The sequence below is a fragment of the Ostrea edulis genome, chromosome 1 (genome assembly GCF_947568905.1).
Source record: "Ostrea edulis chromosome 1, xbOstEdul1.1, whole genome shotgun sequence".
NCBI classification, from domain to species: domain Eukaryota; kingdom Metazoa; phylum Mollusca; class Bivalvia; order Ostreida; family Ostreidae; genus Ostrea; species Ostrea edulis.
Window position 1 is genome coordinate 46,593,191 of NC_079164.1, and position 19,252 is coordinate 46,612,442.

The following is a 19,252-nucleotide window of genomic DNA, read 5'->3' on the forward strand; positions in this document are numbered from 1 at the left end:
GATTTTGAATCAATTCCCACAAGGGTATGGTGGGGCCTAGTCCGAAATATCTGACATTTTCCTGGCATTTTTATTATTTTGATATTTACCGTGCCAGGAAAACATCAGAACCGGTACAATTACGTAAACTGGAAATTTCGCCGCCTCCAGCTGGAAGTGGCATTCTCGGGCCGATTTTAAATACTTGTGAGTTGAATTCAATGTTCATCGATATTAGTAAGTACAAGAAGCATAGTTTTATTGCTTAATTATGAGTTTAACATTGAATTCGACTCCTGCTGGAGGCGGCGAATTTCCAGTTTACGTAATGGCGCCAGTACTGACGTTTTCCTTGCACGGTAAATATCAAAATCATCAAAAAGCCAGGAAAACGTGAGATATTTCGGGCTAGGTGGGGCCATAATAGGGTTGACATTGGAAGTTGTACATGGGAAAATATGAATTTCGTTTTTTTTTAAAAATGTTTTACCAAGGTCAAACTAATGATATCACAAGTCGACATCATTTTCTGACAAATTAACATATTATATGAAAAGGCGGCAGAATGATCCTATGTTGTCTCTTTAGAGAATTACGTCGACTTCTCAGGTAATCATTTCCATTCTTCGGTTACTAATGTGGATCTCCCAGATCATTATATTGAGTTTTCAAATCATTATGTCTACTTCTCAGAAAATTATGCCGAGAGGACAATGACACAAATTGAACATTGCATGTTGAAATTTAGCAATTCGACCAACATTATTATCTGAAAGGTGTTGGCAGAAACATGCCACCATAAACCGATGATTTTCTGATTTTTCTGTTTTAAACATATATCTTACAGAGTACTGGACTGAGTGAACCTTTGTTTTCTCCATCACTTACAATACAGGAGTATAATCATAGCTAGTATTAATTATGTTTAAAATAATCAATAGGACGCATACTTTTAAACTCAGACATATAAAAGTAGACCATCGACCTTGTTTCTTATCAATCGGTTTTCAGATCTCCTAACAACCTGGCGGTAATGAATTCTTGTTTCTTCGTTCTTTACCTGTCGGTCGTTGTGCTAGCGGAGCCCAGACAACAGGTTAGGTTTTAGAATCTTGTACCTGATTCGCACGCATTACACATAATTAATATATTCGTGTAAAGAATATGTATGTATTTTGCGAAACATATACAGTGAAAGACATTCAATATCAATAATCGCTATATCCGCAACTGAATGATGGAATTTTGCGTGGCAATTTTACTAACTTTAGGTCCGTAACGTTACAAATATTCCACCTCTTCTGCAAAGCCTCACAACAATGCCTTGCAATATTTTAGAACCCTGAGACAAATCCCATTATTTTCATTATATTTAGATTACTGTGGATTTGTCAATCTTGGTCATCAAACGCTGAGTTGTACATGTATGTTTCGTTCCTACATAATTTCATGAAAAAGGTCACTTTATCTCTACCCTCTCTAAGCAAAACTTGTCCTTTGTTGATCATCAAATTGCATAGTTTAGAATATTCTTTTAAAGAACGAAAATCAGACCTCAGCGAAAAATGAGGAGTCCACACCTAGACTATTTACATGTACTTGTGATAGACAAGTCATATTATTTGGCAAATACAATAAAAGAAACTTATACAAAATTTACTAATACTTATTGTCAAGTATTACATATTTGCAAGTAGGTATAAAATGGCTCCAAAACTAAATGTTTGTGCTGTGAACAAATATGTTATTGATAGATTCTATATAGAAAAATCGCTGCTGCTAATAAGCTGTAAATATATACATATGCACTTCTAAATATACACATATGTTTGTACTTGCTTGAAATATGTATATACTATATTATCATGTGTTGTTGATATGTAGATGTTTATTTATTGTGGAAAGCAAAATATAAATGAATTACAAAAAAAAATATTTGAAGAAAATAAAGCAACATAAAAGTAAGACACAGACATCGACTATTGTTCCATTTTCATGGGTCACGATTGTTACTGAGATAAGTGACCGCAGACTGATTCAGTTAATTCATACAACGTACAGTGCTCCTCCGGATATTGTGCATTGTCGTCTTCGTCTTCTTCTGTTATTGTAGTGAAAAGTACAAAGACGCTAATTTAGCAAACAGAGCTTACAAAGTCCTGTCATAAAACAACTCTAATCTACAAAGGTTTCGTGACCCAGATAAATGATTATCTAACATGCAATACCAAATTACTGTCATAGAAACGAAAATACAATAATTGTTTTAAATTTGCCTTTATTCAATTGGAAACAAAAGTTTCCATGTTGTCTAATGATGTCCCCATACTTGGTATCTTTAGGTCTCTAAATGTTGGTTTGGTTGTGTGGGGCTTCAATTTCTAAAATTGCTAACAAAATCTCAAATAAATTCCCGTCACAAAAGGTAGACAATCCGTCAAAGTACTAATGACATTCCGACACTTTGGATGAGGCGTTTCTCACCTTGTAGATGAGCTATGTTGGTGGGTACATCCCGTCGACAACTTTTTGCTCATTTTGAGACGTCGCCAGCTCTAAGTGGAAGTACCACAAATTTAAAACATCACAACCCCCTTGGCACGTAAAAGATAGTTTCTCCGATTTTCGATGAAGAGTTGGCTCACTAGCAACCGTCAGGGAAACTCAAAACCGATCATATTCCGTAAAATTATTAAAATACTGCCAAAACCACGTTGAACCCAAAACAATCAGATGAATCAATAGACCTAAGCTTAGAGCTCAGGGCCGAAGCAGTAAGGATTCTTTAACGTCATAACGCCTACCGCAACAGTGACCTCAATTTTTAAAGTCAGATCCGAAAGACCCGTGATTCTCACTTCAAAATGACAAACGTTTGACTAAGAGGCAAACACTACCAATATCTACAAGTACGCCTTAGGTTTGACGCGGGCATGGCACCAGCGGAGCTAGCGCTCGAACTCATGACCTTCCGATTAGGTGTTATACCATTGATCTACCGCGATCGATCAGATGAGGTTTGAAAACCACTTTAAAAGAGTAGACATGATGGGCAAAGATGTTTTTTAATCCAAGAACGCGTTTCATGCATGCATATATGATAATTCATACACCTAAAATATCTGACAACCAGTGAGAGGAAACAATATTCCAATGACGAATAAAACAATTTTTTGAGGGGATTTAAAATAAATGGACAGCAAAGATTTGGTATATGTAAGGAACTCCCACAAAATACATGTATTTAAAAGATTGTAAGGATGGAAATTACATTTTGATTATAAGTTACTACTTTCTTAAATATCTCCATTTTATAGCACGTTGATCCCCCGGTTCCCCCAGGTGGACAAAAAGTTGTTAATGTTACAAATCCACGGGTAATCGAGGCTTCATTGACTGGCATTGAAGAAATCAACCAGCTGAATGGATATGGAGAAACTATGCTTAGAGAGGTCATCTACAAGGTTATCAACGCAACAGAACAGGTGCTCAAGAACACTTTTAACGAATTGATCTTTACTGTATCATCAAATGTTTACTTGCCGCTAATACCTAATATCAATGCTTATGGCTCACCTGAGGTGAGACTCCAAGCGACCTTTTCTGATCAAAGTGCACACTGATTAATCGTCTGTTTAACATGTATATTTTTATATACAAATTATAACTATTGTTCTTTTAAATCTACATGTAGTTGGGTATTTGTTTCACAGAAATATTGAATTCAGGACTTTATACATGACGAGTATTGATGTGAATATCTGCAAATCACATGGAATTGCAAATATCATGCTTATGATTCTCATGAATAATGGAAAGTTGACGACGAGGAAGCTGAAGTCATCTCGTTTGTCATAAAGTTGAGTTGTTAGTTTGCCGTTATGAACATGGAAGGAGAAGATAACGAACAGTGATCAATCTCATAACTCCTATAAGCAATACAAATTAGACTTTGGAAAACACGGACCCCTGGATATACCAGAGGTGGGATCAGTTGCCCAACTCTTTTTTGTATTGCTCATAGGAGTTATGAGATTGGTCACTTTTCGTTGGATATACATGTACGAGAGGTGAGATCAGATACCGATGTTCAATAAAATATCCAAATATGGAAGACTCAGGGGCGTTTTCTGATTCGACTTCCTTGGTATATATCGAATCGACGTATGAATGAAAATGGATATTTTTTTAAAAACAATTTTCATTTCACTCAAACGACATAATTCTACACAGAAGTAGAGGTCGAAATAAAAGACACCACAGAGTCGTCCCCCTCTACTTCATACTTAGATATTTTATTGAAAGTAGACATTAACGGCAAACAGACAACTCAACTGTATGACAAACGGGGTGATTTCAGCATTTCCATCGTCAACTTCCCATATTTATGCAGCAATATTCTATTATCACCTGCATATGGTGTGTGTATATCTCGACTGCTTCGATACGCAAGAGCTTGTTCTGCGTATAGTCAGGTTTTTAATCGACGCAAGCTACTGACAAAGAAGTTGATGATACAGAGGTTTCAACAGTCTTGTTTAAAGTCAGTATTTCGCAATTCTATGGTCGTTAAAACGATCTAGTTTGCCAATATAACCTATCATTGGGTCAAATGCTGTCTGATGTGTTTCATACCGATTGTTAGACCGTTCGTGACACACTGGATTTGACTACGTATAACTCTGTTTATCTGATCAAGATATAGGGCTCACGGCAGGTGTGACCTGTCGACAGGGGATTCTTACTCCTCGTAGGCACCTGATCCCACGTCAGGTGTGTCCAGGGGTCTGTGTTTGTCCTACTATATCTAATTTGTATTGCTTATAGGAGATATGTTCGTTATCTTCCCCCTATCATCACTGTTCGTTATATCCACTTTCATACAAAATAATATGAATATATATATATATATATATATATATATATATATATATATATATATATAAACCTCTAAACACTTTTTAGAAATATTTCGACCTTGTTACCGGTCTTCTTCAGTCGTGTTTATCTCTTAAATCTCTTAGATAAACACGACTGAAGAAGAACGGTAACACGGCTGAAATATTTCTACAAAGTTGTGTAGAGGTGTTTTTTTTTATATTTTACTTCGGTATATATATATATATATATATATATATATATATATCCTTCTTTCTTTCTTTCTCTCTCTCTCTGAGAAAATAAACACTTTTGTAATTCTATATTACATGTATATTATGAAGATATACCATGAACTATTTACAGAATGTTGAAAAATAATTTTTATATATATATATATATATATATTCATTATTATAAGTACTGTATTGCGTGACCTGAAATGTTTTAGTTTTGTTTCACCAAATATAAAAGTTCTGCCATCAAATTCTATTTCAATCTCTTGAATTGCAATATTTGTTAAATTCTGATAATAATTGTTGTACTCATGAACAATCCCTATGTAAATGGTAAATTTTTGTGCTCTTCCCCTTCACAAAAGGTGGAGTTTTGAATCTACTCTACCTAATTTGTACATGCAGCTGTTAGTAGTTAAAATGTGGTGGTTAGCTCTGTATTGATGAAACCATATTTGGAAATCAGTGTAGTCAAGAATGACAGGTAAAAGATAGGCCATCAGAAGTAATGGGATATCTATTCCATTTCTTTTTTTTCTGTGGGTATAACATCTGATTTACGAGTATTTTTTCAACTACCTGTAAGATATAATCTGAACCTGTATTTATTAATTTGTCCAAGTTTACATTATTTTCAAGAAAGCCTTTCCATTTTGAGTTGTCCTTTGTAACCAATCTCCTTATCGGAGTAGACTTCAGTCATTTGACGTAACAATCCAGACCAACCATGTTAAATCCACCATATGCATACTTTTGTTTTACAACTTTTCTTTTAATTTTATCAGATTTAGAATTCCAGATAAATTCAAATAAACTACTGTTAAGTTCTTTTATGAAAGCACTCTTTAGGTTTCGTAAAGCAATAAATAAGTGATTTAGTTGTGAGATTAGGAGTGATTTCACAAGAGTTATTTTCCCAATTAGCGTCAACTTTCGTTTATTCCACTGGTCAATAATTGACTTAATCTTCACAAGTTGTTTGTCACAGTCCAAGTTAAATCCCCATCACAATAAATCTTCAATAGTTTAAATCGAGTTGTCCATTTGAAATTTATATCAGAACATAATCTTTCATCTGATTTGTTTTACTTCCTACCCATACAATCTTAGTTTTATCTCAAATTATTTTAAGACCAGATAATTTATGAAATTCATCAATTCTTTCATAGTTTCTCTTAATGATTCCCCAAGGAATGATCGTATGTATCTTCTGCGTATTGTGACATTAGACACTGTGTTATTGATTAGATTTCCCTTTATATCTTTGTTATTTCTAATTTCTATAGCAAAACGTTCAGCGCATAATAATGATATGATAGTGTACAGTCACGACCTAGTTTAAAGAAATTAGATAAAAAGCCTGCTTGTGACACACATGACACCGTATTATAACTTGTTTGATCCTTACGAAGAATTTTACCAAGTACAATTTTTATTCTTCTTGCCATACAACCTGACCGAATTTTATACGTAACATTGAGTGGAGATAATATTAATAGATTAAACGTCGTCGATATATCTAAATGTCGAGTTGAAGGCCATAGGAAGATATAGAAAATTTTGAATAAAGTTTGTTACACAAGAATATAAAACAGGTCAAAAAATAAGGAACACATCTTTTGCCCACGAGAATTCAAGGAGACTTTTGGAAGACCTGGTCACCGAAGATCACGTAGATACTGTCAAAAAGGAACTAAAACATCTTTTTATTAATAACTTAAGACTACTTGTGCATAGAATCAGAGTGGTGTTAAACAAAGTAATTTAAAAGCAAAATATTTCCGTGTTCTACTTTGATTAAAAAAGCAGCTGTCTCTGGAGTCAAAAAGTCCAGTCTTTCATTTATCCCGAAGAGTGGTCTTGTAAAGAATGGTCGTGTAAAGTGTTGAAAGTCATACGTTTTGATGTTGTTGATTCGAGAAAGGTTTTGTGATTTCATAATTACTAGTTCTTAGGATTTTTACATAATCCACATTTGATATACACCTTTCGCATACATGTACATGTGTGTTGTGGTACAATACGTCTGAAGTTTCTACTGCAGAAGATTTCCAGCAATGTGTTTCTGTAAGGGTTTTTATGAAGTTTTGGAAACCTTATATTCATTTGAGAATAAAAAATCGCCTTAACTTGTATGAAATATCTATGTGCCAGACTATTTCAAAGGCTTTATTTATTTCAATGAACACAAAACTGACATCGTTATCTTTTTCAAGACTTGAAATAATAATATTGTAGATCTGTTATTGAGTCACCTGAATGGAATCATGACTGATATTTGTAGATATCGTTATTGTCCAAAACTTTGTTAGGAAGATTCTTAGATATGTTTTCCCAGTAATTCACACAGTGCTGTTTATATAATATATTTTATTCTGGTGATGATCGATTGATATGAAAAAAGAGCTGAGGAAACTATGTTTATTACGGAAAAAGAAATAGTCTCAGGTAGGCAAAGCATTATGTAAGACATCACCGATACTGAACATGTGACAAAATTAATGATCAATTCAATCAATTACTAATATCACAAACCTTCAGGTACTGATGGTATACCATTCACAGTACTAACAATATTCCTCTTGTATTCACAAATCTCACAATATTATTTATCAGTGATATCCCCTTGTGAGTACTGGGATAGCGAGTGACATTGAAATGTGATGTTTGAGGTAGCTAATAGAAAGGGGAAAACATTATACATGAAAAAAGAAGAAGAAAGAAATGTATCAAAGTATCAAAAAGCATAATTTTTTTATATCCTCAGATTAACACTAGGCATCTAAAGTCATATACAATAATTCTAAAAACCATCAAATTAACTCTATACGCAACTTTTTTTTTAGATTAAGCAAATCAGTTTTTTGCTCATTTTGCTGAAAATGAATCTAAATAGCTTTATCATAACCTGACACAACAATCAACAGATACAACTTGATCTAATTTATTTTATAAGCAAAATTTCCTCTCTTATTAACATAAAGAGATCTTTACTTTGGTTAGAACAATCAGTTAAATAAAAATTCAAAGTGTATTTGAATTTTAAGAATGGATTTCAATAGAATGTTGCAACATTGTCATTCTCCGTTGCCTAAGCTTATTTTCAAAGGAAACCATACATTTACATAGCTTCGTGTACTTAATTCCAGATTTACAAGAACATGGAGGCAAATCTCTAAATTTATCGCTGTTTATTTTTTGTCTTTCCGCCAATTGGTTGACATTTGTTACATTTGCATTCAAGACAATTGCCACTTGGGATGCACTGAACAGAGGTTAACAATTGACGACGCGTTATTTTGTCAATGAACAAAACATAACTAAACCTGGACTGGAATGTATGGCTTTAGGGATTGGTTCTACCATCTCGGCAACAAAATTCTGATTAATGACACGTGTTGTATTGTTTTATGTTATTGATTTTCGATTTCAGAATGATGACAAACACAAAATTTAAAGTTCTTAATCTGTGTCGTGGTGATTGCAAACATCTTGATATGAAATGCAATTTATAATGAAACACATACCTCATTTCTGTGGGTAGCACACTCGTTCATGAACCGAAATATAACAATTTGCTATAACTTTTACATAACAGTGTAATATTACTGATTGGTGCATTTTCATACTTGGTACAATGTTAGAATATATAATATGTACTACATAGTTCTAATGATAAATAGCTGTTCCGGACTGCTCCTAAAAGTAAGAACCCAGGGTTAACATCCCTATGCTCATTATATACTTCGCACTCTTACATATGTACATCCCAACGCCATTTATCAACAAACTAGTTCCGACTAAAAGGCGTAATAACGCGAAAGAAACTGAATGCCCAATAACCCGGATTTTAAAGGCACAAGAACACGAATCAAAATATAATAACACGAAGCTAAAAGATGTAATAATGCGGACGAAAGGATTTTATAAAAGCGTAATAACGCGAACGAAACGCACAGCAATAGCTAGTCAATAACCAACTTTTATGCAAGTCCTCTTGATATTAAAATACCGGTCCAGGTCACGGAGTCGTTTCTCGCCTATGACAGCAGCGAAATTCAGACTAGTGTGGAAGATTTCGGACCTGTCAATTAAAATTTCACATCAATTATACGCTACTTACTTCCTCATACTTTAATAATCTTCTTCGTGTAGACGTTACATGACTTGTTTTTGCTCAGCAGCATCAACTGTTGACAAGATCTGCCATTTTAATGAAAGCACTAAATACCCGATAGACTTAAAATCTCAAATACCTAAAATTGAAAACATTATTCTTGTGGTATGGCACCTAGAGAAGGAAATTGAACATTATTTGTTGGCTTTCTTAATTTTTTGTTTTTGTTTATTTCATTTCATTTAAATTATTTTTACCCATTTCCCTCTTCTTTAAAGTTTTAGATATTTCGGGTCTTATGTGCATATCTCAAAATGGCAGTTAGAGTCAGGAGTTGATGTTTTGTAAAATAAGCGACCCAGATACAGAGAACATAGAGAACTTTATTAAGGTATGAGGAAGTAAGTAGCGTATAATTGATGTGAAATGTTAATTGACACACTGAAAAAAATAACTAGCGAAATACACTAAGCAAACTAGTAAAACTACTGTCCATACAATCACTAATTTAAAAGTAGTTTTTACTAGGTGTTAAGTAAGTTTACTATTTGTTAACTAGTAATTTAACTAATCAGACAGTAAAACATTACTTCAGTCAATAGTAAACATTAGTATGCATTCAGTAGATTTGCTAATTTTCCATTCCTGTAAGGCTGTATTCCATTGCCAAAATTACTATTATTCTAGTAATTTAACTGATAGGACAAGTAAAATCGCCCTTTTAATCCTTCAAAAAATTGAATACAGAAGATAACATCAGCAACTTTAATCTGAAGTTAAAAGTCGACATGATCTTCTGGTCAATCTTGATTGCGATGGGGGATGTATCTTCTGTGGAATTTCTTGAACCTATAATCAGGATTTCTCAAACTTTTCTTTACACAGGATAGCCAAACAGTCATCAGCATCTAAATAAACAAAAACAGAACAATGTGTTAAAATGTATTAAGTTGCATATTAAAAAATATTAAGCTGTGTGTAGGATTTCTAATAAATAAACATCAAGAATAAAAAAAAAACCAGTCATAAGTTCATAAACCCTTTTAGTCAATGTTCCCTCTCCAGCATCCCATTAAAAATGGCGTCTCGCAGAGAAGACCTTGCTGCAGTTTTCGCGGGCAACATGGGTCACGATGCTTATGACATCATATTTCTAGTTATATCACTATCTTGCTTAGTAAATACATTACTTACTAGTCATGAGCAAGTCTTTACGAGGCATCCTAGTTAAATTAACTAGATATTTTTTTCAGTGCAGGTCCGAAATCTTCCACACTAGTCTGAATTTCGCTGCTGTCATAGGCGAGAAACGACTCCGTGACCTGGACCGGTAAATGTCCTAGTAAAAATAAACAAGTGAAATCGAGAGAACGATGACGTATATCTTTGCTATTTTAAGAACCTGTGACTTGAAATTTGGCATGCAAGTAGTTAAAACATTAATCTATGCAAGGAGACCGGCAAATTACGCATAACGTACAGAGATGTACCCAATTTAAGATTTTTTTAGGCATTTGAAGCGAGTGGTTAGTTTTTTATCTGGGTTAGAGTTAGACCCCTTTCTATATTTATGGTATCACAGGGTTCGGGCCCAAAACGGTCTTAGCCCCTGTGCGTTTACCTGTTCAAGATAAAGTGTCCACGGCGGATGTGACCGGTGGACACGGGATGCTTACTCTTCATCTCCTAAGCACCCGATCCCACCTATAGTATATCCAGGGGTCCCTGTTTGCCCTACTCATAATTTTGTATATGATGTTGATCACTTATCATTATCTTCACCTGTTAACATGATAAGAAATAGAAATCTACACGAAACATAGTCATTTTTGGGAAGTAAAATACCCTTTTTAGATATAAGAGAAAATGATTGCATGTCCTAACTGCTCATAAGGACACCCCACCCATCCTTTAGTACCGAATCCAGCGCTCCGTATTATGTCCCCCTTTGAAAAGGAATAGGCGTATTGCTATGCACCTGTTGGTCGGTCGATTTGTCTGTAGACAAATTCTTTTCAGCTCCATATCTTGAGAACCCTTTGCTTGAAGGAAATCAAACTTGATACACTAGTACATCTTAAGGAGTAAATGACCCCTATTGATTTTGAGGTCAACGGTCAATGCACTTTGGACATAGGAAGATACTGTCTGGTCAATATCTTCAGAACCCATTCCTTGACAAACATCAAACTTGGTACACTGGTATATTAATCTGAACAATATGATATTATAAGTACACATTATGTAAATGAGGAAGCAACGAAGAAAGTTACAATACACTATAACGTCATAAGATGAAAATAACGAACAGTGATCAATCTCACAACTCCTATAAGAATAATCGAGTGCAAATGATTTATTAAAGTTGGAAAAGACGAAGCATGAATTAGTGAACCTCAGTGGAAGTAGAATAAATCGGAAATTTCATTAAGCAAGGAATTTCCAGGGGAGTAATTTCAGCGGCGAGAATATATGCTACAGGTTATGCAGTAATAAGAATAGATAAATAAAATAAATTGAGATGAAAATAAAACGTAATGGAGAAAATACATGTACATGGGAATGAAAGTGGCTGAAGTAGTTCCAGACTATGTGGACGGAATTAACTGATGTGGTCGATCATCATTACACCCATGTACTATGAATAATCACAAAGAATGTGCATTTACGAGTAACACTAAGGTAAAACGCGAACAAATCTGAAACAAACTATGTATTCTAATGAATAATACTCCCACTCTTTGCGACAAATTCAATACACAGACAGAAATCATTATAGATTAATGGAAATTTTATGTTTCCTTGTTTCCGATTGCATTCACCGTGGATATTTTTCTGTTTAAATTCTTATTACAATTTCATATTACAAAATTACCGCAGTGGTGTATTGGGGAAAAAACTAAAGATTTTGATCATCTAAGATTTGTCAGTTTATCCTTTATACTTCAGACTTAACACTTTTGTCATGATAATGATTGTACGAACATTTTAACATCACAGGTGATCAATTAGAACACTTCTTCAGTGTACATGCGTTTGCTTTTCCTGACATTAATGATTTAGTCTCACTAACATGTTTCACCACTTCTGTACATCACCGCAAAACATCTTGTAATACTCTCTCTTGCACGCGTTCATTATTTCAGGTGGTTAACGGTGAGCTGTTGCGTTTGGACATGGAAGTCGGGCCGTCGGAATGCTTCAATACAATCATGAATATCGGGAAGAATTCTGCTGAATGTCCTCTGTTGTCATCCGAATTGGTAACTCAAATATTTACCCGTACAACCATCAATAAATGTCAGCTAGGTAGTTCGGTGAAAACATCAAGTCTGACGTAAATGTCCGTAACTGCAAATACAAAAAATGCTTCTATCATCATACATACTTCTTAAGATAGGTTTTACAAAATACCATAATTATACAAGTTCAGCAAATTTGAAATAAAAATCATACCGTCACTATATACTCAGGTACATCCATGTTTTACGGAAGTTTTATTAAGAAACTGGACAGTACCTCAACATCTGGCTTTGAATGTGTCTTGTCAACCCATTGAAAACGTGCCGGGAGTTTGGCCAAAGCAGGTACGATTTTTAAAAAAATAATTTATCTGGTAATTAAAAATGTAAAACATTTCTATACATCCCACAGTTAAAATGATTGACAGTTGTGTATACTTCTTGAAATGATATCAAAAACAGGACATTATCATTTAATAGATCGATTTCGAACTTTCTGATTGTCCAACAAACTAGTTAAAAGATAATGATATTCGCCACCACCATACCTCCGAGGTATTTGCATTTGATTTTTCCAACGTCGGACCAATGATAAATATGAGAATCTCCAAATTGATAGATTGGTAATTGTATTTTGGTTGTCCAATGAAACTCGCGTCTCGAATCATTTTCGACTAGGTCTTGCACTGTAGCTCTAAACAAAGATGGTCAGTCAGATATCGTTTGGTAAGATCTAGAAGGTGCTTTGATGTTTTGAATTATTCAATCATATAATTCAAACAATCATCGATATTTTTTCATCAAACAGGATGCTTTTAAATTAAAAATTATCTACCTGAGATTTACAATATTCACCGAGCCCGGACTTGGGAAATTTTGTACTTCTCAGGTGCATGTAGCGAAAGCATCTTATTGACCTCAAAAATATCCAATATTTATATAATATTGAAGTGAATTAATCAGCTTAGATATAAAGTTCGATTTATGACGAATTTTTTTTCCAAATTGACAGATTGTGTAGAAACAACCAAGAGCAGAAGAAATTGGCCCGACCGTGATGATTTGTTTCTCATGTAAATATTTGATGTCATAATTTGAAGGATGCATCAATAAATACAGATATGAAATCCACCGCTAAATTCAAAATAACAGGAATAGAAAGCACACAGGACCATTACTTGAGCTAATTCAGTGTCATGGAGAAAATCAAATTTCATATACATGATATTTCGAAATTATATTAATTTCAAAACTAACAATATGTTGACAATTCACAGCACCAACATGTATTCTGTAGATAAACAAGTGAAGACAACGAACAGCGACCAATCTCACAAATCCTATTACTAATACAAATGTAAGAGACTGGCACAATAGAGGCGTGATCAGGTGCCTAGGAGCTGTAAGCATCCCCTGTTAACCGCTCACACTCACCGTAAGCCTTATATCTTGATGAGGTAAACGAAATAATCCATAATTAAAATCAGTGTGTAAGGAATGGTGTAACAATAGGTATGAAACACGTCAGACGACAGATAATTTGTCATTATGTACTATGTCATAGCAACAACATGCTTTGTACTTCGTATATGCATGTTATACACATTAAACGTAAGTAAGCAGGGTATATGTAAAACATACACGGTACCAATTTTGATGCACCAGATGCGCATTTCGACAAATAATGTCTCTTCAGTGATGCTCAACCGAAATGTTTGAAATCCGAAATAACGATAAACTTGCTAAAGCTATTATAGGGGAAAACAGTGTGCCAAAAAGTGGAGTCAAATTCGTCTAAGAGCTTTGCATGAGGGAGATAATCCTTAATTTTGAAATTAATTTCTAAATTTTATAACAGCAATTAAATATGATGTAATCATACATTTGTATACAAACTGAAACTGATACAAAAGTTCATTAAAATTTGCTCAAGCTATTCTACCTGTGAGGTGAAATAGTTGCCAGGCTGTACATTTCAGATATAATTTTGATAAAGAACTATGGTATGATGCAAACATATTTGTAACATTGTCATATTTAATAGAGTAAATATTTAAAAACATTGGTGATTTCCCTTTTCTGCATGTTGATTATATATAGTGTGTGTGAAAAATAGTTTTAAAAAACAGTTTGTATGATTTTATTAAAATATATTTCTTAATTTGCATTTATGGTAACTTAATTTGTATCCTAAACATTGTGAATATTTATGAAATCTTTGAAATCTTCATGGTTTATATCATATAAACAGAACTTGATAGATAAAACAAAGCTGAAGGGGGAAATCCTAGAAGATCTAATGAATTGTTTTGAACAGATCCGTGATTCAGGAGACAACTTTATCTGTGTGTCTCTATTTATTAGTTGGAGAAATACCAGGTCCTGCAAATACTGCTGATAACCAGATGTTATAGAAGAAACAGTTAGACAGCTAATCGTTAGTGTTACTTAGGTATTAATTATCACGTGACTCGCGTGCTCTACTGTCTGCTTATAACAGATACAATTTTACAAGCTAAGAGAATCAACAACGAATTATGGTCACTGTATATTGACATAAGATTATTTAACAGTATTATAGTCGTCAAACAATAAGAACGTAAGAATAAATGATGATGAGTTTGCCTGAATTGTACAATGCAATACAATACTAAGACTTATATAGCGTCCTAATCAATTAAAAATCTCTAAAGCGCTTTACATTAAAAAAACCCCCATAGAATTCAAAGTAAAAACAACAATGTCCTACATAAAAATGATGGTACATGCATATGATTGTAATACACTTTAAAACAGTTTGTAAATAAAATAGAATTGTCTTTTAGCGAGATATTAAGTTGTTAGTTATGCACTAGTTGGACTCTGTAAAACTAGATATTAAGTTGTTAGTTATGCGCTAGTTGGACTCTGTAAAACTAGATATTAAGTTGTTAGTTATGCACTAGTTGGACTCTGTAATACGAGATATTAAGTTGTTAGTTATGCACTAGTTGGACTCTGTAAAACTAGATATTAGGTTGTTAGTTATGCACTAGTTGGACTCTGTAATACCAGATATTAAGTTGTTAGTTATGCACTAGTTGGACTCTGTAATACGAGATATTAAGTTGTTAGTTATGCACTAGTTGGACTCTGTAATACGAGATATTAAGTTGTTAGTTATGCACTAGTTGGACTCTGTAATACGAGATATTAAGTTGTTAGTTATGCACTAGTTGGACTCTGTAATACCAGATATTAAGTTGTTAGTTATGCACTAGTTGGACTCTGTAATACCAGATGGAGTGTAAGTTCTTTCAATTTCCATTATTCTTAACACATTTCGATAATTTTAGGTATGCTTGTAGCCCATATGTTAAACTGTATAGAGATTTGTAAATTGAGACAACTATGAAACTAAAGGAATGGGTATGTTATAAGAAGATATGTAAATTAAGACAAATAGAATTCAAACGGATCGGGTATTGTGACTTTGAATTGGAAACGATAAATGTGAGGAGACAGACTCACCACAGCTCAGTGCTGTACACATCGCTGATTTCTCTTGATAGGCCTAGTGTACTTCTCTTTAGATTTTTAACTGGAAAATTGTTCATTTTATTATCATTCCAGATAGTTCTTATTCACAATATTGTCAAAAAGTTAGTGTTTTGTGAGCAAGAAATATATTGAAGTCATTTATCATCTTTAAAATCCAAATTTTCAAAGAACTTCACATAAATGGATTGCCTTCAGTCAGCAACAATAAAACTTTAGAATATTATTCATAATAATACAAAGACGTACACTTTATCATTATCTCCATATCAATTACAATTACTGCAAAATGTTTGATTATGGTCTATAAGCTAAAAACCCTTGAGTCCTACTATTCTGAATCCGGATTGAAAGGCGAAGATAACGAACAGTGATCAATCTCATAACTCCTGTAAGCAATACAAAACAGATAGTTGGGCAAACACGGATCCCTGGATATAACAGAAGTGGAATCAGGTGCCTAGGAGGAGTTAACACCCCCTGTCGATCGGTCACACCCGCCTTGAGCCAACTGAAACAAAATCACTGTGCCAAAAACGACCTAACAATCGGTATGAAACGCGTCAGACAGCATTTGATCCAATGATAGGTTGTATTGGTAAGCTAATGCATTGTAACGACGAAAGAATTTGCGAAATGCTAACTTTAAACGAAACTGTTGACACCACTGTAACATCAACTTGTTTGTCAGTAGCCTGGATATATTTGTTTTTCATAGTCATGGAGATAACTTGGAGAGAATTTCCTCATCATTAGTCATGATCATCATTAGTTACCGGTGAGAACTTCCTAATTGTTAGTTATGGACGTTTTTTTTTATTGTTAATTATAAAGAGAACATCCTCATCGTTAGTTATAGTGTAAACTGCCCCATTGTCAGCCATGGGAAAATTTCCTTATTTATGGTTATGGAGATAACTTCCTCATTGTAAGTCTTGGGGAGAATATTCATGATGAAAACTCCCTTATTGTTAGTTAAAAAGAGAAATTCCCCATTGTTAGACATGGGGAGAAACTTCTCATCGTTAATAACGGGGAGCTGCTAATACCTGTCTTATGTGTTGTTGAGCGGTCGCAAGTCATCTATATTTCGATGTAAAAATTAAAAACTAAACTCATATCATCTTTTCACAGTATATATTGTATTTTCCTTGAAAGCTCAAATGGCTTTTTTAAACTTAGCTTCCCCGCTGTGTGCCTTACGCTGTCCTTTCGGCACCGTCAAATTGTCAAAACCAGAACCACTGCGCAATTTCAACCAAACATGCATTGCAAAAAGTTTTATTATGATGTATCCTGCCTTGGTGATTTCCTATCGCAAAGAATGCAGTCTGTCAGAATGGTATTCAAGTTTTCACTGATATGGAGACGTCACCGTTGTCGGCGAAGGCTTAGTAACATACCCCAGAATTTCTGTAGGAAGCAAGTGGACTGCACCTGAAATGTCACAAAATTATATAGGATTGAGAAACGTCACGTATGACCTTAACAACTAATGTTTGATAAAATATCCCCCTGAAGCAGATGTGAAGGTTTTATTGTGGCTTTCATATTGAGTTCACTGGGATCGAATCGACACATGAATGAAGGTGAGTATGTTAATACATCTGCGTCGTCGACGTAAATTAATGTCGAGTTGAGCAAGAGAGTATTTTCTCTCATGTAGAAGCTACATCATAAGAATACAAAACAAGTCAGGTAATAAAGGAGCACAATTAGTCCCCATGGGAATTACATCAGACTATTGGAAGACCTGATCACCAACCGCTACGTATATATTTTCAACTATGAACCCCAGCATATTCTCATATCAATTTCTCAGATCTAGTCTAGAGTATTTTACGTAGAATCAGAGTTGCTTTTAACAAAGTAATTTTTGGATGACTAATCACAAGATTTTAATATTCTCGAATTCCATTTTTATCGATGCAGCAGCTGTCTATCATATCAAAAAGTCTAGTATTTACACATACTTTATCGCGAGGAACGATGGTGTAAGGTGTGGATAAGTCATACATTTTGATGTCGTTGGTTTAAAAAAAAAGTTTGTGAGTTTTTATGAATTTCGAGACTCCACATATGATTTACACCACTTCTCTCATATGCTGTGGCACAATATGTCTGACGTTTCTCCTTCACAGCAGTTAATATTCTTTTGAGGAGAAAAGATAGAGGCTTAGTAAACCATATAGTGGACCCAGCAATGTTTGTGAAGTTTCTCTTGTACTCTATCTATTCTGACAAAGTGTCAAATTTTAGCTTATCGTCTTCCGATGTTTGGCGTAATCTTCGACAGAATTCATAACAGAGATGTCATGCTATCGCCAATTAAAAGACAGAGGCTCTCTGAATTTCGGATCCTTTAGAATAAGTGACACCAGGTCGTCATTTTCAACTAGATCTCTATGTCGATAATACCAGTTGTTATATGTACATATAAAAAGACAACATATAGGTGGATATTATATAAGATAGGCACTGAAAAAGTTTGTTCGTAATCCAAAAGCTTGGATGCAATAGTAGAAGTATATTTGTATAGAATAGTAGGTGTAGACTTGAACTTGAAATATGATTGAATGCTCAACTAAATTTTTGATGACCAAGAATGTTGCTTTATATTTACAGCATATATTACTTTGTTAGTGAATAGGAACTGATGTCGTGATTCAGAGAGTTTATTTTCTGTAACCCACGATGATTTAAATTGTGATGGACAATATCCAAAATCAAAGAAGTCAGCCTGTAATCTGGTTTTGAAAATCCAAGTATGGACGTGCTTAGGCTTCTTCAAATAACCTATCCCAAACTCTCAAAGGAACATAGTAAAGTTCTGTGTGAAAACTATCTAAACTTAATAATTGTTTATTTGACGCAAGGTAAAAGTGAATCAAAATGAGACATTGTGTGTATATTTGTGTGGGTTTTTTGTTGTTGTATGAACGGTATCCATGACTACGCTTACGTCTTTGTGTATTGGGGAAAAGATCCATATTAATTTAGCTAAGTTTGCATCAAATGTGTTTGCAGTCACAATACGTATTGTTCACGAGAAAGATGGCACTGTCTAGCACTTTTTTTTTAGTGAAGTTTAAAGGTTCAGCTTGGGATGCGAATTTCCTATTGATATATTAATGTTTATGACGATAGTAAAACGTGTTACAGATAAGTAATATGACTAACACTACACTCTTATAAGATGTTATGTTTCAAAACTCAATGTTCACCAAATATATTCCGCTAAGATTATTTGTATACGTATGAGC

At 34.1% G+C, this 19,252-nt stretch overlaps 1 protein-coding gene across 1 annotated transcript; it reads left to right on the plus strand.

Moving 5' to 3' along the window:
• The first annotated feature begins 971 nt into the window (after positions 1–971).
• On the plus strand, positions 972–13,583 carry LOC125664926 (uncharacterized). Its single transcript, XM_048897721.2, has 5 exons — positions 972–1,075; positions 3,297–3,464; positions 12,357–12,473; positions 12,684–12,797; positions 13,465–13,583. The coding sequence occupies exons 1-5, from the start codon at positions 1,013–1,015 to the stop codon at positions 13,471–13,473; spliced, it is 471 nt and encodes a 156-aa protein (XP_048753678.2). The 5' UTR covers positions 972–1,012; the 3' UTR covers positions 13,474–13,583.
• Positions 13,584–19,252: the final 5,669 nt, after the last annotated feature.

What these genes read in the sequence shown, in the direction of transcription:
- LOC125664926 (XM_048897721.2), top strand. Translation starts at nt 1,013, where the DNA reads ATGAATTCTTGTTTCTTCGTTCTTTACCTGTCGGTCGTTGTGCTAGCG. An exon ending in TTATCAACGCAACAGAACAG is followed by an intron (nt 3,465 to 12,356) that starts GTGCTCAAGAAC and finishes TCATTATTTCAG; the next exon opens with GTGGTTAACGGTGAGCTGTT. An exon ending in CTCTGTTGTCATCCGAATTG is followed by an intron (nt 12,474 to 12,683) that starts GTAACTCAAATA and finishes CTATATACTCAG; the next exon opens with GTACATCCATGTTTTACGGA.